At 38.8% G+C, this 27,472-nt stretch overlaps 1 protein-coding gene and 1 long non-coding RNA gene across 2 annotated transcripts in view; one reads left to right on the top strand and one right to left on the bottom strand.

Moving 5' to 3' along the window:
- The first annotated feature begins 4,846 nt into the window (after positions 1–4,846).
- Positions 4,847–27,472, top strand: part of LOC120306186 (mastermind-like protein 3) — a 41,076-nt gene continuing 18,450 nt past the window's right edge. The window contains exon 1 of the mRNA XM_039338906.1: positions 4,847–7,132. Coding sequence (XP_039194840.1) covers positions 6,683–7,132 — 450 coding nt within the window. The 5' untranslated portion in view covers positions 4,847–6,682. The remainder of the gene's footprint in view (positions 7,133–27,472) is intronic.
- LOC120306189 lies at positions 16,066–26,681 on the bottom strand. Its single transcript, XR_005556190.1, has 3 exons — positions 24,135–26,681; positions 22,656–22,722; positions 16,066–18,498 (listed from the first exon to the last, which is right to left on the bottom strand). It is a non-coding gene; the product is annotated as an uncharacterized LOC120306189 (long non-coding RNA).

The following is a 27,472-nucleotide window of genomic DNA, read 5'->3' as shown; positions in this document are numbered from 1 at the left end:
AAGAAAGCATTATCTGGCAGGTTATAACAAGACCATATGATTGGAAGATCTGTAGTTTTGTGTTGCTCCTCCATGGGGATGAGAACTTTCCTACTCAGTAGCAGTTGATTAGGTCAGCCATGACTAGTCCCAATACCATGGATGAAATTCCCTCCAAGGTTTGTCACAAAAATATAACTTTGAATATTGTAGAACAGTAGTAAATCATAGACAGTATACGCATTAACTATGTTATATATAATTAAATATATTTTTGCTTTGCTTCAAATACCTGATTATCATTATCCTAATGGTTGGAACGTGTTCTTTGATTTGAGAAAAGTTTAATGCTCCTCATACAAAACTCTTTTCCACCACTGAGTTCTATAACTCATGCTGTCACAGATACTGTACTTCTGTCGATGCCTCTCCCTTCTGAATGAGGTTTTATGTGAGTATCCAATTGGTTCTAGTGTCCACTGACGGACCTAGCTGGATAGTCATGGCCCAGTTTTGTTATTATTGCCTGATGGATGAAATTGGTTGTTCGATGCCTTAATACCATTCCCTATTAACTTTCTTCCTCCATTACTACTTGGAATGTCATCAATTTATCCAAATAAGCCCTAATTGCTGCTGACTTGGACCTTTCCCTAACTGCAAAGCAGCCCAGCTACATAAATTTGAAGACAGATGACACTGCAAGATGATGTTGGTATTCAGCCCAGAAACACAACAGCTTTTTCTTATTCCCCCCCCAAGATTTCAATTTGAAGAGTTTGGAGAGATATTGTTGAATAATAGGGCGATTGCTTTTTGACATAAAGGTCCAAAGTTTAGTTTTCCACATATCTACCTAAAGCAGGGTGGATCACTTGCAACTTGCCTGCAGCTCATTTATATTTGGGGCTCTGCAGCCTCCCAATACAACCTGCACTGCAAAGATCACTGATGCTTACTTTGTGATACTTTGATAGTCTTTTTGCTGTCCTTGATATTGTAGTGCATCAACCCGTGGTGCTATTGCCTTACCAACTGCTGTTGTTTGTTCCTTTTTAGGTTTTATTCTGTGTTTTTCACTTTTTTGTTTTTAATTAGGAAAGTCAACATGAAGCTTCAGAATCATGTATTCCAGAATCATGCTGACTACAGTTGCTGAAAATCAATACTCAATTCGTTCCCATTTGGAAATGGATTTACACGAAAATTGTAAAATCTACCACAGATTAACAAGAGAATTAGAAAAATTGAGTCATCTATTTATTTAACTTCAATTCCTAGGAACAACTCTAGTTGAATCCATGACACAGCCCTGCCCATTTTGCCTGATTGCTATGTCCTTGTGACCTTTGGCCACTAAAGGCTTTTCCTCAAGTCTTAGATTTTAACTTTTGTTCAGGTTTCATATTTATGTGCATGTGATTGTGATTTCTCTTTTGTGAACTTTGGCAACTGGGCAATAGAGAATTTAATGCAGCAAGTGTGATCAAATAAGCTGTCTCCTAAATTATAATATAAGGCAGTTCTGTGCATTTGTTTTAATGCTCATTAGCCTCTCACTCTCGTGAATATTTTTTTTTAATGCAGGAATCCTCCACCAATATGTCAGAAAAACAGCCATTTGATTTTAAACAGGTTAGTGATACCCACTTCTCTTTCTCTTTAAACAAAATATGAAAATATAGAGCTAATGGGTCATATTCTGATCAGAAGTTGTATGTGAAATAAAACATTAAGTGCACAAAATATTACTGAAAAGCTAAGTGAAACTCATTTGCACCTGCTGTCTGGTCTACTTAGCTGTAATTTTGTTCAAAAATATTAATGTCATTCAATTAGAGGTGCAATACAAATCTTCATACCAGGCTTTGATGTCATTTCTGAATATTCTTGAATTGCAGAGTGGATATAGAGGAGTAGCCACATACAGTAGATCTTCTCAGGGAAACAAAACAAAACAAAACAAAAAACTGGCATCTTAGATTACTTCCATGGCTGACAAAAGGGACTGTATGAACAGGAAACAGCAAAAGACTAAATTCTTGAATGGAACATGATTCCAAACTGTTATCAATCATTACCTAGAGACCATATTCCAGAGTACCTGAATTTACAATTTCTACTGGTCAATTGCTTTTATATTGTTGTTTTATACCATCAATTTTCCCTGGTAGCATATTTACATATTTGGGCTGACTAGTCTTGTAGAAGGAACCTCAAAGCTAAAATGTATTTTAAATATTCTTTTATGCCTCCTAAACGTCATTTAGGAGATATTGATTGTAAAAAGAAAAATAAATGTAGCTAATATTTTGCTGCATCCTTAATTTTAGAATCATATATAACAGAATTTTCTCAAGCCTGCTGGGAATTCTGCACTTGCAGTTCTAACTAATCTGGAATATGGCATGTAGGGGAAGACTATTATAAACTAATAATTCATATTTGCCAAAAATCAATCTTTATAATTAACTATACACAAAATGCCAACCTTAATTGATCTTAAAGAAAAGAGGGAGGGTCTGAGACCTCATTAATACTTACTGTATATTTGTTTTATTTATCATATTTGTAGAGCTGCCCATTTCATATATTAACTCTAAGTATTTGTGAGATCACCAAAACATGCCAGGACTGTACACTCGCCCGAGAAGCTGAAGAAAACACATTCTGGAAGTCAAATCACCTCTGCACTGCTGCCATGAAAATTACATGGATATGTCCATGATATCACCAAGCTTCATGAAGGTTTTATCTTTTACATACAAGACAGAAATATCAGCAATTTCTCTGCTGCTGAGTAAATGTGCCATCAATCCTTCTTTGTTTCAGCACAAAAATGTTATAATAAAATTGCTACTTGTATATTAAAATTAGTTACCTACAATGCCAATTCCTGATTCCATTGTATCCCTGTCAGATTGCATTGTTTTGATTTATGGATGCTGGATGCTCTAGCCAACTTGACTTTTTTTTTTCCCTTCTGACACTTTTGCACCCAGCTACCAAATGTCTCCAACCCAGAGGAAAACATCCACCAGGTCAGGGCACTTTAGCATGAAATGAGTAGGTTGATATTATTACATCATTCCAAGACTCCACCTGGGTTTCAGTGTGCTCCTTTGTCCCTCCTTCCACACCCCATGTGGATATCTCACAAGCTCAAAATAATGTAAAATAAAACATATCAAAAAATGCCTCATTACAAGCATTTTATGTTCTGCTAAATGTACTATGCCACTCCAACTAGATTTTAATTTGCCAATATAATTTGAAATAAGGAAACATGAGGGGAGAAAGAGGAAGGAAATAGATGGCTGTTGGGCAACCAACCCTCCAATAACAGTTGGACAAACTTTAAGACTGACAACTAGCAATATGGCTAATGACAATAGTTATGCCCATTACTACTACAACCCACTCTATATGGAACTTTCTGTTGTTCCCAAGCACAGCAGCCTAACCATTATATGGCACTCACCTATAATAGCACATTACTCTTCTACAGGATTTGCATTGGTTTCCTATTCACTTGAGCTATGATTTACAGTGCTGGTGTTAACCTGTAAAGCTCTTTATGGTTTGGCATCAAGTTACTTTCTTGCTTGCTGGGACAAACAGTAGGTGGTTGTCCACTTAGAGAGATGTGGGGAGTTGAAAAATAGAAGTACTGCTTTTCTGTAGCAGTGTTAGACCCCCGGAAAGGCCTTCCACCAGAAGTGAGTTTAGCCCAGCCTTCGGCTGCCTTACGGAGTTCAAGATGGAGGTCTTCCACAATGCATTTGAAACTTTGTTTTTTTGGATGTTATGGTTTGCATGTTTAAGGTTTGTATGATTCCTGCAGAATAACAAGATTCCTGTGGCATTGCAGCAGCATATAAATGTAATAAATATTAACATTCAGAAAACTAACAAAAGTAAACAGATCCCAAAAGCGGTTACTATGAGTCTGCATGTTGAATTGTGATCTTACACAAGCAACACAAATAGGAAATACATTAAAGAATGTACAGTATAAAAGCATGCTTTTGTTGGGCTGAAAATCTACTTGCTCCTATTTGCCATTAGAAACATTTCTGTCAAAGACATTCTTGACCAGCAAGTTATGAGACAGATACATTCAAGTGGCAAATACTTAATTCTGAATTGATTTTTTGTATCAAACTTACTTTTAAAAAGTCTTTCAGGATGGAGAGTATCTCTAAATAATACCATTAATCCTTACCTTACTCACAAAAGAATGTGAAATTCCATGCTTTTAAGCATGAAAACAGGTGTACAGTATGTATTTGAGTGGTCTTAGGATTTTATTTATTCTCAACTGCAAAATGTTGAGAGACACTGACTTAAATGAATATCACTGAAATGTAAGAATGGAGAAGAAATACTTCCAAGTACATTAGAGAATTACACCCTTAACCCTGTTCAAATCTATTAAGGCTGAAACTTTTATTTGAAGGCAATGTTAGTATTAACTATGCCTATATACAAAATAAGATAAACATGTACACAATTCTCACTTGTTAGCAATCTGTATTGTTGGAAAAATGCAATTTTCATCCAATAAACATTTACCTTTCTTTTTAAAAATAAAAAGTTCAGAAATACTTCAGATTGTTACCAGTTCTCACTTGAATTCTTATTTTGTTGTAATTTGAGTAAGGAATAAATATGGGTACAAAAGGTAAATGTGACTTTATTGCAATACAGTACTATGCCTGAGTTCCTAGTAAATGTTTACTTTTAATTGTTTTAAATTATATATATGGGATGGGGGCAAGTAGCATATGTTTAGTTTTCTTTTTGCCCTGATTTCTTTGTAAGTTCCTTACCTCAGTAATCTGCTTTTTGTTACAAACGCAATAAATAACACAGGCAATAAACAACACAGAAGTGGTTATTTTTATTTTCTCTGCTGAACCTCTTCAGGAATCTTGTATAGAAAAAAAAGTGGGGGCAGCCTTTGGCATCCTAATCTTTTTTTTTTTTTTTTAAATAAAGTTGAGCCTACTGAATGAACAATGTAACAGAATGTCAACAGAAAATATCATTGGAGTTTAAGCTACAAAGATTATCTTTAAACCAACTTGAAAATAAGTTTGTCTGAAAACATGTATTTACTCTCGCGTGAGGGAGTAAAAGACTGCTAGCACAAAATCATTTCACAACGAATATTTCCAAATGGGGTGGGGGGAGAAGGGAGGCTTATCAGGGTTCATTTTAAATCCAGCCTTTTTTTCTCTCCGCTCCGTCTTTACTTTTCCATGTGGAAAAGGTTATCAGACAAGGCAGGCGAAGAGGCTGCTCCCTTTTGGCGGAGCCATGCACAGATTCTGACAATGTAGTACGCAAGAATTTAGGCTAACATGATACACAGCTTCGGCTTGCAGTGAAGCTCAATAAGGAAACCGGACACAAACAAGCACGCATATTACACACACACACACATATCACACGCGACCAGGTCAAAAGTTGACTGCCTCGCCAGCTTCCCTTCGGATCCTTTCTTGTTCCGTCCTGGCAGAGCTGATTTTCCGCCCAAGGTAACGAACAGCGCGAATAGGCGCCGGAGGGGGAATTAGGTGGGGATCGTCGTGTCCGTTCCTGCTGGCTAAAGGTCCGGGCCGGATTTTGCACCTTGTTCCCGGGACTGCCTCACGGCCTGGAGGAGCTGGAGCTGCTGCGGCTCTGTTTATTGAGCGCTCTTGTCCTGGTATCACTCCGCTGGCATGGACGAGGAGGCGGAGGAGGTGGAAGAGTAACGCACTTGATCCTTGTGATGGTGGCAGAGGAGAAGCAGCGGGCAGAGCAGAGTCCGAGCCGGTCCCTCTGCGTGTAGCAGCTCCGCCGACGCTCTGCCAGTCCTTCAGCCAGCTACCTTTGCAGATCGCCCCGGATTGTTCACGTGTTGATTTCCCCCAGCCGGAGGATTTGCTTTTTTAGGTTCCTGTTGAAAAATACAACTGAGCAGCCAAAGTACTTTGAGAACACGGTGCGGCATAAACACCCAAACTTTTTTTCCCTCCCTTTTCTCCCCCCTCCCCCCGGAAAGAAAACACAATTAAGAAAGCGGCGTTGCCTGTCTTCTGATGGTGTGGGGTCTGAATGCATTGTGGGTTGTACATGTGTCTTCCTTGACCAGTGGGTGCCCGTCCTAGGTGTTTTGTGAACGTGCAAGTGCGGAAAGGTTCTATCTCTACATACCGCTTTTGGGGACGTCTTTCCCCCCTCCTCTCTTTCTGTTTTAATACATGGGGAGGCCAAGAAGGTTTTCGCTCCGGAATTTCTTTCGGAAAGGATGGATTATTTAAAAGGGGAGCAGCTCTGAGCTCTCCTCCTTGGAGTTTGTAACCGAGCGGCGGCTGCTGTGCTCCCTGTGTTCGGATACCTTCTGTTTGTTGATTGTGTCTGCCGATAACCTTACAGCACCTCCGGGTTTGGGCTTTCTGCTTTTGGCGTGTTTTTTTTTTTTTTTTACCCCTCCCTCTCATCCGAGAGGATCGGCAAGAAAGAGGTTTTGCTGCGTTGTTTACAACCCCCAAACATTTTTGCTTGGGTCTGTTAGCGTTTCCATGGCCCACTAGAGAGTATCCCAAAAGGAGGATTTCCCCCTCCTTCGGCGTTTCTGCCTGCTGTGTGGAGCCCGCGTGTAAAAGGAGAGGGGGGAAAAAGTTCTTCCAAAATAGTGTGCACGGGGAAAGGGATGGGGGATTTTCCAACCCCCGCTGCCGCCACGAACGGCAGCAGCATTTGTCTCAACAATAACCTGAGCAGCAGCCTCGGCGGGGCCGGGATCGGCGTGAACAGCGCTCCCCACGGGCCTCCTCCCGGCCACAATGCTACTCATAGCGGCGGCGGTGGTACTAACGGGAGCGGCGGCATTCCCAAACACAGCACCGTGGTGGAGAGGCTCAGGCAACGCATTGAAGGCTGCCGGAGACATCACGTCAGCTGCGAGAACAGGTACCAGCAAGCCCAGGCCGAGCAGCTGGAGCTGGAGCGAAGGGACACAGTGAGCCTTTACCAGAGGACCCTGGAGCAAAGGGCCAAGAAATCGAGCTCCGGCGGTGGCAGCAAGCAACCACATTCAAGCAAACAGCCACAAGATGCCGAGCCTGCTACAGCCGAGCAGAGGAATCACACACTGATCATGGTAAGGGGGCGGGCAAGGGGGCTGGGGGCGGCTGCGGAGCCCTTGTGGGCAGGCGCTCTCTCGTTTAGCTCCCTCTTCTCGCCTGAACGGATGTGGGAGTTTGGGAGGGGAGCGAGCGAGGGATGCTTGGCTGAAACCGGGGAATGGGCGGGGAGAGGAAACTTTGGTCCTATAACTAATAAGGGAATCCAGGAAGCAAAGCGGATCATTTGAAGAAGAGTTGAAAGCTCCGCATGGCGGAGGCGGCCAACCGCGCTCCCTTTTTGCCAACTCCTGACGGGTTTCTGAAATACTGTAGAAGTAATGGTCTCATACACACCGCCCGCTCAAGTAGCCTTCCTTCCCAGCCCCTTGTTCCTTAGATCGCCGGGCAGTATATAGATGGGTGCTTAATAATTCGTATTTTGGAAGAGCCGCCTCCGAGGTCAGAGCTTGGAGGGTTCGGGGCGTCTTCGGGCGATCTAAAGCAGTTGAGCGAAGCCAGAGACAGCAAGAAAAGGACGCGCGCCTGTGCAAAAGCGAGCGTGGGTACGTGTCTGGAAGAATGAAAAAAAAAAGGGGGGGGACAGACTCGCTGCCTCTTTAAATCCAGCGGAGGGAGAACTTGTGGGCTGGCTCTGCAGAGCGGGAGTGACAGCTCTCGGAAGAAAAGTTGGGCAGGCTCTTCCTCGACCGCCAGCGCGTGAGTGTATGGGTGGCGAAGCAGCCCAATCAACCCTCTTTAAAGCATCCACCAGCCACTCATCAGCCACCTCGGCTGGATTAAAAAAAAAAACAAAACGCGAAAGTTTTCTTGGTCTTTTAAAAGACTCGGAAGAGAAAAGCAAAGGGGCGGCAGTTCGTCTGTTGGTGGCGTAATGACTCTTGAGTAGCAAGTGGCGTTTCCCAAGACTCGCTGCTAAAACGCGCTCATTATAAAGGGCAGGCAGCGGGTAACACCAGGGGCTAACGAGCTTGTGGGAAAACAAAGTGCACCCTGTTTAAGCTTCTATTGAATACCTTTCAAGAAGAATCATTTCGTGCTAGCTGCTCTGGCTAAATCGGTTAGCCTCCTCCTCCCGCCCGCCGAATCTTAAGATTCCACTCTTGTACGTTTCTTGGGAGTAAATCTCGTTGAACATCATAGGGTTTAGTACTGTAGATTTGCGCAGGGCTAGCGGTATTAACCTATTACTAGACCACAGCGGGCAGGAAGTAGGTTAATACCGTTATCCCTGCGCAAGTCTACCGTACTCGGACTTCACGGTGTTCACCGAGATTTACTCCCAAGAAACATACAAGAGCGAAATCTTAGATGTGGAGGCTAATCTGAGTTAACGGATCTTTTCTTGTTAATGGCCATTTTCGCGTTGTAGAGTCCAATAAGGACAGCACAGTTGGAAGAGATTTTGAAATCTTGCGCTTTTAATGCACAGAGATTGTGTACACTGGAGGCGTCTTACCGGGCCGCAAGCATTAGTTTGGTTAAGGGAGGCATTGTTTGTTCAGTTGGCAGCTGTACTTCCCGGCTTGTTTACTTAAGTCTTTTAAATGTGCATAACTGAATGAGGAAGGGTTGCGGCATGAAAGATTTATGCGTCTTACTATTATTAAACCTGTATTCGGCCCTAATCTTCAAGCATGCAAGCAGAAACACACTTATTCGAGAGTAACTAACGGGACCTGCTAATCGCGACCATATCGCCATAGGCGTCCAACGGCAGACGTTCGGCCAAATTGGCCGAAGTTACTGACCTCCTCTAGCGCAAGGCCACGTAAAGCACGTGCTCATTTGTAAAAGAGAGGAGCAGTTCATGGTTCATTTGCTTTCTTCTTCCTACGGCTGGTATGAGAATCGGTAGCTGCCGGGAGACAGTTAAAACATCCCCCGCCCCTGTGCGGTCCTCCCCTCCGAAGGCCACCCCACCAGCTGGCGTCTGCCTGACAAAGCCGGCACGCCTCTCCCCCCCCCTTTTAAGGTGGGGGTGGGAAACCCGAAGGCGCGGATTGGCGAGGGGGTTAGCCGCAGAGCGACAGCCTGAAAACTTGATGGGTGTTGCGGCGACAAGAGAATGTGGGCGGGTGGCGAGAGAAAGAAACTGATGTTCTCGCCTTGCTAAAGGCAGCGGCGGCGGCTCCTCCCACGACGGGAAAGGAACAATTTGTTGACTGAACAGTCTTGTTGGAGCTGCGCGCGCGCCTTTCTTGTACGTGGGGCCCGCCTCATTCCCTCCCACCGCCGCGCGAAAGGCGCCCGTCGCTCTCTACGTCTCTCGCGAATCCCGTCGCTTTGTCTTCTGGGCAGCGGTCCTTAAGCTTTTTCTAAGCCTTCGCCGTGGGCTCCTTACGTTCACTGGGCTGCAACCTTTATTCTCGGCCAGTCCGGCGTCTTAAATAATGCGATCTGGACTCCTAACTAATTTGGGAAAGCTCGACTTAGAGAAGAACTTAATGCTCCCGAAATTGCGTTCCTCCACAGAGCACAGGTTCTCTCTCTAGACCTGGGTGGAGAAAATAAAACCCACTTTTTTGCACACCAGAACTTTTACTGGTTTTTATTTCTCCTGCCATCTGAAAAGTGGTCTTGATAAGAATGCACGTAAAATAATTTTGCCTCATATGCACATGAGAAAGATGTTAAAGAGGCAGAATTAAAATTCTAGCCACCGCATGACATTTTTATGCTCTGAACAAAACAAGGGAAAAGTTCTCTTGCTTGTAGCAGTCATTTTTATTATTTATATCCCGTCATTTTAAAAATAACTCGAGGCAAACATAATACGCCTTCCTCCCCGGTTCTCCACAACTAAAAGCATGTGAGTTAAGAGTGACTGAGGTAAGAGTGACTGGTTCAAAGTAACCCTTTAGGGCGGGGCTTCGGGTAGTAACCCTTAGTAGAACTAGTGACTTGTAGTGACCGTTGCAGAAGATGGGAGCTAGAATGTTGTTGCCAGTATGTTCTCTTGAGGGGTTGATCTTTTTCACCAAGAAATAAAGATTCAATAACGGCATACAAAGGAAGAAAGAAGGGTGCATCATAAAACTCTGTGGGCGGGCTCGTGAGATGAGAAAGAGTGAGGCCACCCTTGAGGAAGACAGCGCCGGGAAGTTCCCCAGCCCTGCAAATGGCGAGACTGGCAGAGGAGCGCCCTTAACCCCAAGCTCGCGTTGCGCACGCTCCGCTGTTGCCCTCGATCAGGCGCGCAAATAGTCTTGCGAAGAAAGGCGGGAAGAAAAGGGTCCACAGATCCGGGAGGGGAAGAGCACACGCAGAAGAATACGCAGGAAAAAGGCGAAGTATAAAAGGAGGCACTTATTTGGCTCGCAAGAAACTCGAGGCTTTGCGTGCTGGCGTTGGCTTAGGCCAGTCAGAAACGGGGGTGCATGAGCGAAACCTTTTGTTCAGTAATCAAGTTAGGGTTGAGTCCTCTATCTGTTTCCGCACCTTGCTTCCCAATAGGGTTTGCATTTGCAGTACTACTTAGCGGTCCAGCGGTTCCATGCAAACAAGGTTCACATTCCAACCATTTCCTTTCCCTTTTAAACTCGCTGCCTCACTAGTTAAACGGTCGGGTGTTACCCATCACGGGAAGTGGGACGGTACAGCTCTGTTGAATCTCATTATCATCATAAAGAGATTAGCTGCTTGAATGTGCCCTCTGGAGTAGCTAGCTTTCTTCAACAGAAATCTTAAAAGCAGCTGGTATAATGTCCATTACGGATATTTCTTTAGTTTTAATATTTTCCACTAGAAATTCAGTCACTGTTGCATTTGCCTTTTTCCAGCTAGGAATAGCAAAATTTAGACAACTTTTTTTTTTACACAAAAGCAATGATTTTCTTGTTAAAGATGCCAATTTTACAATTCTGGTTGGGGCTGAGCAGGTTGCTTCATGTATGCTGAGTCAGAATTCAGAGCTTAGAAGACTTGCATGTCAAGAGACCTTAGTTTATCATTAGTCTTATTTATCCATCCATCCATCCCACCTTTATTATTTTATAAATAAGGTGGTGAACATACTCAACACATACTCCTCCTATTTTCCCTACAACAACCACCCTGTGAGGTTGGTTGGGCTGACAGAAACTGATCCAAAGTCACACAGCTTGCTTTCATACTTGAAATCAAGGTCTCCTGCTTTCTAGCCCTGTGCTTTAACAACTAGACCAAACTCAAACCATGCTGTAATATGAATTTTAAAAAATAAGAATGTTACTCTACATCAGGGGTGTCAAACTGCCGGCCCCTGGGCCAGATGCATCATGCCGAAACTGCGCTCACCCCATTGTCAGCAATGAAAAAAAAGTCGCAATATGTCGTAACACGGCACATGACTGTTGTGAGATTGACACCCCTACTCTACATGTTTAAGATTTCCCTTTTATATGAAATTAAAATTATAATCTGATGGCAACGTTTGAAGTGGTTCTGAGAACTCTTTTCAAGCATTCATATTGGGGACCATTGGCTTAGGACAGAGGTGCCAAACTTGCAACGTCACATGATGTGTCTTGACGTATCGGCTTTTTTTCCATTGCCGGCAATGGGATGATTGCGGGTTTCAACATGATGCATCTGGCCCACAGGCCAGCAGTTTGACACCCTGGCTTAGGTTAAGGCGAATCCAATCAATCTGGTTTGCTGCTGACTAAACTTAGGTCTCATACTTGGGGATATTTGTATTAAAATATTTCCCTTCATTATAATTCATTATTATGAATACTGTTTTTAATAGCTGTAAAAAAGAGAGCTTCAGTTATAAGGTAGTCAGGAGCATAGTACTTCTTATTGACAAATCTGTGGTCAAGATTTATATTTATTTTTGAGAATTTTTTTGCAATAGGTAGCAAATATTTTTAAAAAAAAATAATAGGAAGATGCCAGAAATAGTGTGAAGTCTTCTGTACTACTTTTAAATCCAGTTTGCATGGAATTTCAGAAAAAAGAAGAATGTTGTTTGTCTTCCTTTTGATTATCAGTGACAGATAAAGTCCAGATATATTTTCCTACCTGATATATTGGTTTGTATTAACTTTTTGAATTAGCAGAATTAGTAGAAAAAATAACTTTGTGAAAATGTAAAACAGAGTAAAACAAATTTATATTTTTATATATATTTAGAATAAAGTTAATCAAATAGTTATCTCTTATCGCCATTCCTTTTAATATTTTTATAGCAGAAATCGTATATTTACTTTGAAAGACTTCAGAGAGATTTGTGCTCATAGTCATTATTAGATTTATATCCTGTCTTTTCTTCAGTGGTTCAATGCAGAATACGTGACATTTCATTCTCCAGACTGTCATTGCAACAGAAAAGTAGGTTGACCTGAGACAGTGAGATTCCGTGGGTGAGGTCCCTTCCTCCCATCCAGGACATACTACAGAAGAGTTGCTTGAGCAGGATCCGTAAGATTATCTGGGACACTACACATCCTCTTCACGACCTGTTTTCCTTGTTACCTTCTGGGAGGAGGCTTTGTGGTATCTGTAGCAGAGCTTCCAGATTCAGTCACAGTTTCATTCCATACAGCATTAACCTTGTGAACTCTCAAACTTCCTCCTTCCATTATATATTCAAGATGGACAGTATTTAATATTTATTTGTCATGTATATGTAGGGGTGTGGGTCTATACATCTGTTGTACATAATAAGTTTAGGTGTGTGTCATGTATGTGTTTCACTTTGAGAGTGGGCAACTAAATTTCATTTTTGATGTGTGCCGTTGTGCCCACAGTAAAAAAAAAATGACAATAAAGGTTATCTTAAGTCATGGTACAAGAAATTAATCACTATACCATCTGAGCTTTTACATAAGTTGAAATGAGGACAGTGGCATGTTTTTTGAGGCTCTTTTTGCCTTTTTGTGTTAGTGACAGAAACATTGGAAACTCACAGGAGGGAAAAGTAAAGTATGGAAAACTCAGAAATATCTTTTTGATTTTGCAGTTCTCAGTGAGGTTGCTGTAAGGATAGGATTTCTTATATGTGGCAGTTTGGATCTAGTGTATAGCCTCTTCTTAGTTCATCCTTAGTTCCAGTCCATTTGGGTGTTAATTTTATCCAGTCAAAATGCTCCTTGTGAGCATGGTTTCTTGGAAGTAACTTCCAGTAAGGCTAAATGAGACATGGCGTCCGATCATTTATTTAAACCCATATCTGGAGCAGTCAAGTCAAAATATGAGATGTATTGAAACTTCAGGTTTAAGAGCAGAAAAGATGAATGGGAATCCTCTCCCCATGGCCTGTGTGGCTTAACTCCTGCAGTTGTCCCTTCCCCCAGTTTTCTTTTAGCCAGAAATTAGCTTTTGAAACAAATCCAACTGGGAGAAAATAGTATCTGAAAAGAGAGTAGGAGGCACATGTGGCTCTTGTCATTTTCCCTTTTAATGCTAACTAATCTTTAGTTTTTTATGGCCATAGTGATTATGAATTGAAATATGCGGAAGTGTCTTGTCTTATATTCCATAGATTTAGAAGAGCTTTCTAAGTAGAAAATATGAAAGCATTGCCATTTTGTACCCTGATTGCGATATGTTTATTAAGATTCTGTCTGTGTCCAGTATGGTTTACTGTTATCTCATTCAAAGAAATATTGATGCTAAAATATATTTTGTTTTTGCTAGACTAGTTATAGTATCTTCCATACACTTTGTTATGACTGCTGTTTGTATCTACTGAACTATCTTGGATCAAATAGGAAGGTATAAACATGTATTGCGCTATGCAGTGTTATGCCTATTCACGTAGAAAATACCTTATTCCATAATCTTGGAATAAGCATAGGTTGCCCTGAGGTGCCCCTGTACTTTGCAAGATCTGTGACTGTACCTCTTCATTTCCTGTGAAGAGTCCTGTTGGTGCCCATGACTTAATGACTTTTCTTCTTTGGAAATAAAGATTTGGAGGGCTAGAGACCAGTGCTTTGGTTTGAAACATGGCTGCCCCCATTTGTAAGAGAAAGGGACAGACTTTATGATCACTGCCGGATGTGATACAACAGTTCTACAACAGGGCAGAGTATGAAACTGAGATGACCCAAATGAACTCAGGGCAATCCAGTGCATTGAAAAGAATGGAAGCCTTATCTAGATGAACTTCAGGAAGAGATGGTGAGAGCTGAGAATTGATATGAGGAAGAGCAAATAGACTGAGGTTTCCACTGGGGAAGATGTGGAAAATTATGACAGGGATGCTTATAATTATATGATGGAAAAAGCAATCTCATAGTGATTCCATTTGTGTATGTTGTGTGTGAAAGAAAAGTGAATGTGGAGTGATGTAGAAATAGAAATACGTGAGTAATCTGGGTGAATGGATTTTGGTTGAGATAGTGTCTTTGGACCCACTAGTGCTTTAATATAGTAATGTAGTCATGGACTGAGGCCATGTTTTCTGCCTTGGGCTAATAGTAAATGAAACAGACTAAATTCGTCTTTAAGTGTGTTGATTTTAAATAACATTTCCTTCTTAAATTGTCAATATTTCATCACAAAATCAAGGCCTATAAAGTCTGTAATATTTGGTCATTTCTTTTGGAGGTCAGGTTACTTTAATTTTGTTTGTGTTCAGATATCACAAACCTCTGGAAAATGGAGGAACATCTCTTTCCCTTTGATTACTGGTGAAGCACTGATCATCCATTTATGTTTGTCATTAGGATACTCATTTCTTCCCCTCCTCTTTCACCAACTTCTTTCCTAGCTTCTAATAAGTCAGAGAGGGAAGCTGGGCTTTCTTATTTTTGAAAGGAAAGGACAATATCAACACTTTTCCACAATCATAATATTAGTGTATGGCATATGTATATGGCATCTTCAAAGGTCATGCAATCACTGATTTACAACTCTAATAAACCACATTATATATGCAAACATAAATATCAGTTTAAATAAAGCTTTAGCAAATACATGTATGTAAAGTGGGTGGACAATACAACAGATGAGGTAAAATATTAAATTAGGGTAAAAACACGATAAAATCGCTATGATATGGTGCCACAGAATCACAATAGGATAGATGATATAGTTCAGTATCTAGGGAAGGTAACCACCTAATTGCTTCTGGTGTAGCTGCAATGAGGTCATCCCAAGTGCTTTGAAATTTCCTGAGGAGACATTCTCGAACTATATGGGCTATTATTTGTTCAGGTGCACCACAATCATATGAGCTCTTGGCCATTCCCCACTTAAAGAGCTTTGCTCTAGTTTTGGCATGGCCTGTTCTGAGTCTGTTAAGGTACCACCATATTTTTCAGGGCAGATGCATTTCTGGAAGTGGTTTTGCTGTATCTACATAATTTATTTGGTTATGGTCATTAAGGGTCACCCGTAGTTTAAGTTGACTGTCCATTATTCTAGTTGGGAAGGAAGAGGGAACAATATTTGCACGATTGTATTTGACACTTTTAAATGCAGAAACCTCCCTTATCTTTATGTCAGTGTCCAGAAAACTATAAAAGATGTGAATTTATCTTTGTTGTCTATTTCCCAGTTTTTCTATGTTTGTCAATATGTCACTTCCTCCCTGCTTCCTCCTGAAGTAAGAAAGATGATTGCCCAGCAGCTTGCTAGTGCCAGTTCTCTAAGATGTAATGTAATAGTTGTGCTGTCATGACAAGATAGCTTCTCATTTCAGAGAAAATTATAAGTGATAGAGATATTTTGAACATTGAGGGGAAATTAATTTTTTTTAAGAAGCGGATACTGATTGAACAAATGGCTTTTAAGTGCAAATGCAATTGAAATATATTTTGGCTAGAAAAGATATTATAAACTGACCTTATCGATATTATGTATAATACCAGAAAAATGCGATGAAGATGTCTATATTTAATTGTATACGTATTAACAAGAATTGTATTTGCCCAGTGTGAAAAAATGCATACCACCGGAAGAAGAGAAGATCAAGGAAGCACTGGATGGTGCATTATTGGAACTAGAATGAGAAAGTTAATATGTACCACTGAATTACCAATGACCCAGACAACATGTTTATTAAGTATTTATGTTTGTAAAATTAGAAAATTAATAAAATGTTTACACAAAAAGATAGCTTCTCATTTCTGTCTTGGTGTTTTTCCTCATATTTTTTCCACATTATTTTAACTAATGAGATGGTCAAATAGGGTGATATGAGAGAAGCTCACAGAAAGTTTTGGAATCATATCCTCTCCTGCTATAAATTCATGACAGTGATGTGCTGAAAGGAGCCAGCACTAGAGTTGAGAAATAATAGTTTTACTTACACTCTTATTTATAGTGTATATTCAGAAATCAGAATAACACTACTCTGAGTACAGATACAATAGATGCAATATAGGAAGTCACACAAATTTAAGGATGAGTGGATAACATTTTAATTCAGTAGTGAGAAAAGTCAAATGTATAATGTTGAAGAAAAGAGTATCATAAATTTGTATATTAAGTCTTTATTCCCTAGCTGTGTCAGATGTTTGTATTCTCAGGCAAATTACTTATATTTTAATCTCGGTAGTAGGAACCTGATAGTACTAATCTGGGTTCCTCTTGTTGATGAATTATGAAGAGCTATAATAATTCCACTGCATATCAACAACTTTAAAGGTGAGAGATTCCAACTTTAGTTCTTAACATCTCTAGTTAGGAGTTAGTTACAGGAGAGCTTTTGCCGATGATGGTGAAGCGGTCAGTATATTATGTGTATATTATGTGAAGCGGTCAGTATATTCTTTAAAATAATTCTTCAAGTTATGCTTTTGAAATGACTTATTTTGAGCTTTACAAAAATTAGTGGAAAAAATAAAATTAACAAGCTTTCTAACAATAATTAAATGTAACTACCATATTTTAGAATTTAGAAAACAAGTTCTGTCCCTTTATAATTTCTTATTCCATGTTATGATATTGCTTGCTCCTTGTTACTTTAGGATTCTGGGCTAGGATAGTGATCCTGAGATCAACAATGGGCACAGAAAAAAGTTATATGCTCCTTTTATTTTATCTTGGAACAACTGATAGTGGGACTAGCCAGAGGAGGGACAACCTGGATTTTTCCCTAAACCCCCCCCCCAAGAATTGTGATAAATGTGAGTCTTATTGGACTGATTGGAAATAACACATTTCAGATCCTATTTATGTATCATATTTTATTTAAAAATAAGAGGGAAACTCCCTTTCCCCTCCCAAAAGTGCAATACATGTCAGATCATCTACAATGCAGTCATAATTGTGTTCAGGAGAGAAAAACTGTTGAAGGAATACTTAATGTTAACAAACTATGATAATAGACATTCAGCTAAAATGTTTATTGCCTATCAGTAAAGATTATTCAAATTCTGTCCTTTGCATGCTAATAAGTAATATCAAGGATAATATTAGAAAAAAAATCCTTTATAAAGTTCAATTCTTGACATAATACAGAAAAAATAACCTTGCATAAAATAAATGCAAATAGGCAATGGTGTAAGAAAGAATTTTGAGGACCAAATCATTAATATTAAAATTACTAAAATAAAATTTAAATATATCAGTGATAAAACATACGTGGTTGAAAAATTGGATAGCAAGCTGATTAAAAGGAGAGTGTAGAGAAGCTGAATGGGTTCTCTACATCTCCAGAAAATGTAGAGAAGATGCTTTAGGAAAGAAACGAGCTGAAGAGGCAAAGAAACAAATTTATAGATTTTGTTGGTTTGAATGAAACCTATTCAAGAGTTCCAAAAGAATACAAATATGGGACTGCTCACCTGAGAAAAATGTGTAGCATTCTTAAGATAGTTCTGTCAAGGGCAAGGCAAAATAAAATAAACTTTAGGTATTCAGAAATGTCAAGCTAGTTAAAGTAATATTAATAAAGGTTACATTATAAAGTAAACAGGATAAATTTTGCTGAAGAAAGCATAATAACATGGTTAAATGCATTAAGTAGATAAGTATTATCTGTAACAAACACGCAAAGCTATTTGGAGTTTCTTTTTGTGAAGCTCGCATTTAGAAGTCATAGATTAAATATGACATTTTATGAAGTGGTAACTGGTTAAAAATAATGCAGGGACTAGCAAGAAATAGTCACTTCATACAGTGAAGCTGTATAAACAATACAATCTCTGAAGTAATTGGATTCGTTGATCAGTCTTTATTTATGGTGGTTCAAATACAAAAGAACAATGAAAGCTTTTTCCTTTTGAAACTCATTTTTGGGGACTATGAATGAGATAGAGTTAGCAGCAGCATCCATGAGATGAGGTCAAAACCGGAAGTGGGTGGAAGTCACATTATTATATAAGTCCTTCCTCTTTTGTATATTTAATATTGGCATTTGCCATCTTGTCTGTTTTGACATCTTCTCTGCAGGCATTGCTGGGTGTTACTGTTCTGCTTGTGGATTCCCATTGATGATTGACCACTGTGGAAAAAGAATTTGGAATAGTGGGCCTGTTATCTTATCCAGCATGATATTAATATATTCCAATTGTTGCTTCTCCAACAAAAATAATTCCAGAAGTAACTTCTAAGAATGGATTGTCTCTGTCTAAGAATTATATATTGAACATAATATTCAAGGTTTTCATTCTGGATTACTCTTATTTCATTATACAGAGGTATCGCAAATATAGACAAGACAACTAATTCAGAAGGTGAGATTAGGAGCATTGTGACTTCTTTGGACTGAACATAACATACTCTTCTGAGCACCAAATCTATCAGGTGTTAAGTGAAAATACCAGTGAAAGTGCACAATGAAAAAAAAAAAAAACCCAGCCTGAACTGTAGTTGGTAACAATTTGGATTTCTGTTGATATCTGTAGCAACACTATAGGAGCTTATTTGTTTTGAATGACGAATAATTATTTCTAGTGAAGTACGAACTAGTGTATAGATTTCAAATCAAGATGATAATGACAACTTTGAAGTGTTAGGATGAGAAATAATCTGACCATTTTAGATACTGTAATAATAGAGTTGATCTATCATAAGATGGGCAGCCAATACATTTTATAAATAAATAAATAAAATTTTGCTTTGTGCCTATGGTTTAAAAAAGGTATGTTAGTTAGTCTCAGGTGTTCTCATTACATTTTTCTTCTCTTCATTTGAAATACTCTTAAGTTCATTAGAATGGGAGAAATGGGAGGGTCTTTGCAAAGGGTCTTGTTAATATTCTTCAACTATTTTAAATTAATTAAATGTTTTTTAATGTTGATTCAAGCATGATTTCTATGCATGAAAAAATGATACCTAAATGTGCAACAGACCATAAAATTGTGGAGAAAAATAGGAAACACTCAAATTCTCACATTTATAACCAAAGCAACTTCTAGATTTTCTATCTGACATGAAATGTATTGAGAAACACATTGAGGAAAAAACATTGAAAAGGTAAGAACATATACAGGACATGAAAGTTTTAAAGGAAATGTGTATACTATTTTATTCATATTTAAGGCAGGAGGTGGAAACCTATTACCTTCACAAAGTTACTGAGTCAGTTCAAGGATCACTTGTGGGGGTCCAAGGCAAAAGGGAAGAGAAAGTTCTTTATCCACTAGGCTTGAAGCAATTGGCAAAGTGGGGGGAATACATTAATTGGGTTTCTTTCTTCATGGTGCAACCTCTCTAGGCTGTGAACTGTTGTTCAGACTTACTGAAGAAGGCTTGACTGCTTTTTCAAAAGAACAGTATGCCTATGTTCAAAAGCAGTACAAACAATTGATAGGCACTAGGTCCGTGCACATAAATTGGCCTTCTGTTGCTGTACTGCATAAGAGGCTATTTACTGCTAGTCAGCTGCTGTTTGGACTGATCCAGGTCTCCCATCCAGGGATTAGCTCCCATACCTGGCAGATACAGAAGGAAAGGCAGATTTAAAAGAAATGAATTCTCCTACCCAAAGCAGAATGGTTCTGGAGGACAGTACCCAGGTACTGGGGGAGGGAGTGTGTGCCTATAACTGTTTAAAGCATCCAGTATGTGCTAGCTTGAATTGATCTTTTGGGAGTAATCTGATTATTCAGTAACCCACACAATGGTTGATAAAGTGTGTCAGATTTCAGAAACAGTAAAACTTTCAGTTTGTTGGAAAACAACAATTGAGAATGACTTTGTTTCAGGGATGAGATGGAAAAAATATTTTATTTGTTTATATCAATAACTTAAGGCAATGAACACACAGATACTCCTTCCTCCTCATATTTTTGCCATTCAACCACCTGTGGGATGAGTTGGGCTGAAAGAATGTTTGGCCCAAGTTTACCCAGCTGGTCTAAGGCAGAACTAGAACTTATAGTCTTTTGGCTTCTAGCCCAGTGCCTTAACCATTAGACCACACTGGTTCTCAAATGAAGGCAATGTTATAGAGAAATGGTGAGAAAAAGAGATTGCCAAGTTATGTCCATGCCATTATTAAAGTGCAGATAAGGTAAGGTCACAGGACTGCTTAAAGCTATAATTTAATACCATTTGAATGGCACTAAGTTCCTGTCTTTGGTGTAAGTAATGAGAATCTCTTCATTTGATAACCTGAAGATGGCCTTTCTCTGAAATATGTCTAGTCGCTATGTCTTTGGGTAAATAATTTGTCAGAGATTACTATGAAAATAGATGTTGTGCTTCTGACAGGCCAGATAGGAACCAACTGATAGGCATACAAGAATCCAGGAACTTCTGAGTAGATAACTATATTACAGGAAAGATAATAAATCATGAAATAATTCCAGTGATATATAAAATGTATGCTTTATCATATCAATGTTTACATTTATTGTGTGTTTTTTTCTCCTGCCTATGGAAAGGACTAGACACAATTCTCTTTTGTGCAGGAGATCCAGTTTCCATCTATTCCTTGTTTTGGTAACAGGAGCTTTATGTCAAATTGTTTGACTATGTAAAATCACACAGGTTTATGGAGCTTAAATGTCTGCATGAATTTTGCAAGCAATGTTTTCAAACATGAAACTAAAGCCTTGCATATTTGAGTCCCTTCTCATAACATTTATGTAGATTTTGAACTATAATGTATTCTTTATGTATAATTTATAGATGAAATATTTCTGTTAAAATAATTTTATAAGATACTTTTTGTGGAATAAATTCTGATATAAAATGTGCAGTGTAAAAAAAATCATTGCCTCCATGTAGCTTCTTCCAAATTACCCCAGCTGATTGAACATAGGTAAACTCACACATTGTTTTTTGAAGTAAGGGAAACTATGTACTATACTATAAGACATCCCATTAGCATAGCATAACATAACATAACATGTACTAAACATTTGCTTTTAGATTGTGGGTAGACTTATTCATCAATTAAACAGCCTAGGTTGCATGTGTTCCAAATATAGTTGCTTTGGAGACGGAATATTTGCAAAAAAATGAATACATGTATGTGTTGAACTTTTAGCAGATCTGAACTGTAGCTGTTTGTAACATGAGTACAATATTGAGGAATGCAATTTTGTAAATGGAAGATGCAAATTATGCTGACAAGAAAAGATTCTGTGGTGGTGACAGAAGATCCAGGACTTGTGAGCCCTTTTTCAATTCCTCAATAAGAAAAACTAGTATTCCAGATAGGAGATTGTAGGAAATAAACTCAACACACAGTATTATAGAATATTTTGTTTTAGCAATGGAGATCAACATGACTGTAGGCTGAAATGGTAACACTGATTGAATCCTTGTTCCCAAGCCATTCCGTAATATTACTATTATGGTTAAAAAAAAAATAGCATCAACTTTAAAAGAGACTGTCCTTTTTCATTTATGTCAGGGGTTCTCCACCTTGGCCACTTTAAGACTTGTGGACTTCAACTCCCAGAATTCCTCAGCCAGCTTTGCTGGCTGAGGAATTCTGGGAGTTGAAGTCCACAAGTCTTAAAGTGGCCAAGGTGGAGAACCCCTGATTTATGTCATGGTCCATCATACATTTCTGAATATCAAACAGTTGAATGATAAAAGTCTTGACTGGGCAGAGGAGCTCTTAATTTCTATTAGCTGCAAAGGAAGAATTCTAACTGAGTATTTCTTATCAGCCCTGGTTTTGATGAGCAAGGCTGTACATGTTTTATTAATATTTGGGGAATTCATATCTAGAAGTAGTATGAAAAACCTCTATTGTATATATTTTAGCTTGCCTAGGTAGGCCATGTGGCTTGTGTGTGTGTATGTATTTTTAAGATATGAGTTTTAAACAAAGTTTTTATTCCAGAGAATACACTGAGAAAGATATGCTTTAAATACAAGGTCATGAAGTAAGTAAAAATGTTCAAGGAATTTAAAGAAAAGCAGCCTCATCATAATGCTGGAGCCAGTAAGTGTTCACTTAATATTTCCTTCCTTTTCTGAACCATTTAGAAGCAAATTGATACCTGCTGATAAGAGATCCCCATGTAGCACTTAAGAAACAACGAATTGGTTTGCCTTCTGAAAGTATATAGTGGGGGGATTTTCTGCTAGCTTCTGCACCTGATTTTAAGTGAGAAATTCTGGTACCTTAGATATAAATAATTGATCAATAAATAGCAGCTGAACACAAGCTGCTCTTTGCAATTAGCCAAAACTTACCTTTACTCAGTTGAAAAGGAATAGAAAATCATGATGCCCATCGTTTGATATCTTTTTCTGAAAGTTTCTGAAAAATAAATTTCTTGAAATCAGGTTCTCAGCTATTATTTTTAAACAACTGCTTCTAAATCATCGTATCCCAGATTAACAAATTCAAGAGTATTTCAATAAAGCAGATAAGACGACTTTTTCAGGCTGTCATTTTTTCTCCTTTAAAGTAATTTAAAACCAGAAAGAAAAAAACAGCCAGTTTGGTGTAGTGGTTAAGGCATCAGACTAGAAGCCAGGAGACGCTGAGTTCTAGTCTCCCCTTAAACACAAAGCCTGGAGCTTTCTCTCAGCTCTAGGAAGGAGGCAATAGCACATCATTTCAGAAAAATCTTGCTAAGAAAACTGCAGGGATTTGGATATGATTAAACAGGAGGAAAAAAAATCCTAACCCAGTTCAAATCAAAATGTAAACTGGAAATAGTGTACTGCTTTACAATGTGACTGGAAATAAAAACCACACATTTTAGAACTTTTTTTTTTTTACCTTTTTCAGTTTTCTCTGAACTTTCTCTAAGCATGCAGCAGATACAAATAGCTTGCTGCATTTTTAAAATTGTTTTTGAGTTAATTCACTATATGGTAAAATATGTTGGCTGTTTCCTTGATCAGTTTATCTCACAAAGCAATATAACACCAAGCAATATAGTGAATGAAATAAACATGAGAGTTCTTGACTGTTTGTTTAAAGGAGGAGGGAGGAAAACATTGAATTAAAGCATGATTAATAATTCTTTTTCCCATCCCCTATACATCAGTTATAAATCACACTTATCTGTAGTTGCTGACATTTAAAGCTATATTTCATCAATATCTTAGGCTTTCTCCCTTTACATCTAAACTATGGCACAACTTGGCATGGTAACATTTTTTCTCTTCTGTTTCCCTGTAATGTTCCCTTCATGTTTTCTCTAGCCAGAAAATGATCCAGGCTTAAATTCTCCTTAGATGTATGAACACTATTTGAGTAGTGTTTCCTTACTCCAACATAGTCCAAGGGCAGCTTTAAGAAGTATAGAATCTGTTAGTCGTTATTACAATTTTGGTGGAAAGTCAGATGAATGCAGATTTAAAATGGGGAGTGGAGATGGAATAGGGAGTGGCAGCCTGAGACAGCAAATTTTCATGTTGATTCTATTTTCTGCTGACTCAACAATGAGTGTGTAACACTCCAATCCAGCAGTAGGTCAAAGCTCAAAGAGCTAATATAGTATTTAGCTTATTTCAATATTTGGTATGGGTTATAATAAAAGTTAAAAGATACTTTTACAAAAAAAATGAAAAAAGTCAGTGCCTTTTCATTTAAAAATTCCTATTCTCTTCTAATTTTTAACCAAAAGTTTTTGTGGGATTTCCCCCCCAGAAATTTAACAATGTGACCTCTGAAAAACTGATCTGCCAACATATTTTCTTCATGCATGCGGTACTTACTTGGCTAAACTGATCCAAAAGCCACAAAAAGCCTTTTCATGGAGCTGAGGACAAATTTGCAAAATACGTTGCTTGGGGAATAAGTTGTTCCACAGAATGTGGTTTAAGAAGTACTTTGTTACAGTATGCTAAACTTTTTTCTAATCTTTGTAACTTTTTAGATACCATTTTCCCCAAGTTTGAGCTGCTGTTTACAGCGTGTAGGTTTTTCGTATAAAGATTAACAAAACCATTGCACCCTTTATATAGTAAGAGATGCAATGAAATGAACATTGTTTTCTTTATTTACTCTTTTCATGTACCCTGTGTCTAAACTCTGAGTTCCTACGTCAGAAGTTGGCATTACAGCTGGCAAAATTCCCTTCTCAGTTGCTCTTTTCCATTTGACCTTCAGAGAGCACACAGCGCAGTCATAATAAAACTAAATAATCTTATATATGAATCTGCTGATTGGTGGCCTGTTTGCTATAATTGTACAATACTTGCAGAGAAAAGTTTTATTAACTGTTTGAAATGAATAGTTGTAGAACAAAAGAAAGCAAGGAGAATGAAGTGTAATACATCTCACAAGTTTTAATTTACCACTTTATAATCCCAAAATTATTTACATGTAAGAATGGTTTTGTGTGGATGTACTGTAGCACTGAATTTGCAATATGTGATGTCATGATCTGTTTACTCACACTTATAGGTAATCAGTGCCCCAATCTGAAGCCCTGCACATTTGTAGAATTATTCCAGACAGTATGCTGAAAAGATGGTGGGGAATTATATTTAGAATATGTCAGGTTGGAAAAAGTTGCCTTGGAAAAAAAACACAGATCTAGTTTCTGAATTGATCGTATATAGAGCATCCTTCTTGGTGATAGGAAAGTAAAGTAATGCATTAAGTTATGCATCGGGAACATAACAATAGTAAGGGCTTGTTCTCATGCCTCACCATGGCAGGAAGATGCTATCTTAACTTGTTAAGGAACATTGGCTAATGAGGTCATGTAAGTCTCATCCAAGCCTCAGTTGTTAAAATGCTGTTTCTCCTTTTTAACACAAGTTTTGACATATGAATAATCTACAACATGGGTAGTGATGAAGCAGTCAGGGCAAGGATCTGCCCAGCTCCTATGTATTGGCTGCATTAATTTGCTATGGATTGTTAAAATTTATTCATTAAATTTATATATCTCCCTATCAGAGTGTTGCGACTTTGGGTTGCTTACAGAATTTTTAAAAAGCAATACAAAGATAACCACAAAAACAGGAAAAATTAAAAATATTAAAAACAAAACTGTTAACCATAAAAATAATCTTTGAGAGAGCACAATTCATTTCCTATAAATATAATCATTTAACAGCCTATTCACCAACTTTCCTCATTGAATTATCAGCCACTGCCATTTTTACCTGGTGAGGTGAGAAAGATTGGCACTTGATTTGTGCAGTCTTTTGTTTTTTGTTTTTGACATGGAAATATTGATTCCCTGGAAGACAGTTGCTTTCCAAATAAATGCCGACTTTCCAGGAGACCAATACACTCAGTGTCAAGACAAACAAACAAAATCTTGGCTGATAAGTAGACCTAGTTTAGGAGAGACAGGTGAAGTAGAAAGGAAATCTATCAACCTGCCTGCAAGCTCCTTCCAGTTGCTTTGAGATTCTATAAGATATTCTGGAAAACCATCTTTTTTTTTTTAAAGTATCCTCCCATTGAGCCCTGCCTCCAATGACTTGAGGTGCCATAGAAACTTGACATCTGGCTTGCACAGAGTGGATATTTCAAGTGTTTGTTTGCTTTTGAGATAAGCTATTAATGTTTTAGGGCAACCTTTTCCATTGCTGGAGCTGGGGTGGGCACGGCCTCCATATGATGCAACCGGCCAGTGGGCTGGCAGTTTGACATTCCTGTTTTAGGGGACCAATAGCTCTATAATCCTATGCAAATAAACTATGAAAAAAATGCAGACTGTCCAAGGGCAATGAAGGAATATAAGCTGAAGTGTAATGTGCCTAAGTCTTCCAACTGTGCTCTTCCTCACATTATGAGGAACAAGTGGCGGTGTTTTTCCTCCATGGTTGATGAGTCATGGTGGGAAAGGGGCCAGGGAATACTGTTATCCCAGTACTGTTTTGCATGATATTTCTAAGAACAGCATCACTCCCCAGCCTCATTTTTGAAGCAGAATGAGGCTTAGCTGTGTGAGCAATATAAATTATATCAATACACTATTCTGTGGATTGGAGGACAGGAGGAATACAGCTCTGGAGAAATGTTCTAAAGTATATTTTTCCATACATAATTGGTATTACTTGGTTATATCATACTGTTGAAATTCCTCTGGCTAGTAAATTTTAAAAAGGGGAGGTCAACAAAACCAAATTGTTTAACTAGTGGATTTACTTAAGATGCCTTGCACACCCAAAATCAAGTTAGAATAGAACAGTGATGGCGAACCTTTTAGAGACCGAGTGCCCAAACAGCAACCCAAAACCCACTTATGCATCATCGAATGCCGGGTGGATGTGACCCATTGGCTGGGTGTGGCGAATTGAGTGGGCGTGGCCAATTGAATGGGCGTGGCTGCAGTGGTAACGGCAGACTGGGTGGGACTAAAATGTTCAATCAATCAATTCCAACTTTGCAAGATCTTTTTTTTTCCTGAGAGAAGTTGAAATTGACTGATTGAAACTTTTTTTTTTGCACATGGCGGCGGAGGCCTAAAGCGAAAAGGTTTTATAAAAACCCAGCTGAAGGCCTAGGACTGGGTGTTGGTGCACGTGCCCACAGAGAGGGCTCTGAGTGCCGCCTCTGGCACCTGTGCCATAGGTTCACCACCACTGGAATAGAAGTTATACTGGCAGGATAGAAATTAACAATTTCCTGCGGGTTTCAGATCAGATGAGTAACATATTCACTCCATTTCCATGGGAAAATGCCCTAAGTCTGCTTTATAGATTTCCTTTTAAAATGGTTTGTTGCCATGATTTAGTCACCATATTTTTCTTTATACCTTGGTTTTGTTTTTTTAGCTCATCAAACATCACAACCACTGATTTACTAGGCAAGGTTGACTCAGCCTTCCATCCTTTTGAGGTCAGTAAAATTAGGACCCAGATTATTGGGGGCAAAATGCTGACTGTAAACCACTGAGAGAGCGCTGTAGAGCACTGTGAAGCGGTATATAAGTCTACGTGTTATTGCTAAGTGCTATTGCTGTTGGGCACTCATAGTTGGTTGCACTACATGCCTCTTAGAACTAATGTGGCTATTCTCACATGATCTAGAGGTGGGTTTTTTTGTTTTTGTTTTTCTAAAAAACTTTTGGCCACTTTGAATTAATACC

This window comes from Crotalus tigris, unplaced genomic scaffold, assembly GCF_016545835.1.
Source record: "Crotalus tigris isolate CLP2741 ecotype Arizona unplaced genomic scaffold, ASM1654583v1 scf7180000017725.2566008, whole genome shotgun sequence".
NCBI lineage: Eukaryota > Metazoa > Chordata > Lepidosauria > Squamata > Viperidae > Crotalus > Crotalus tigris.
Note: the sequence above shows the minus strand (reverse complement) of the source record. Positions and strands in the feature narration are given on the sequence as shown.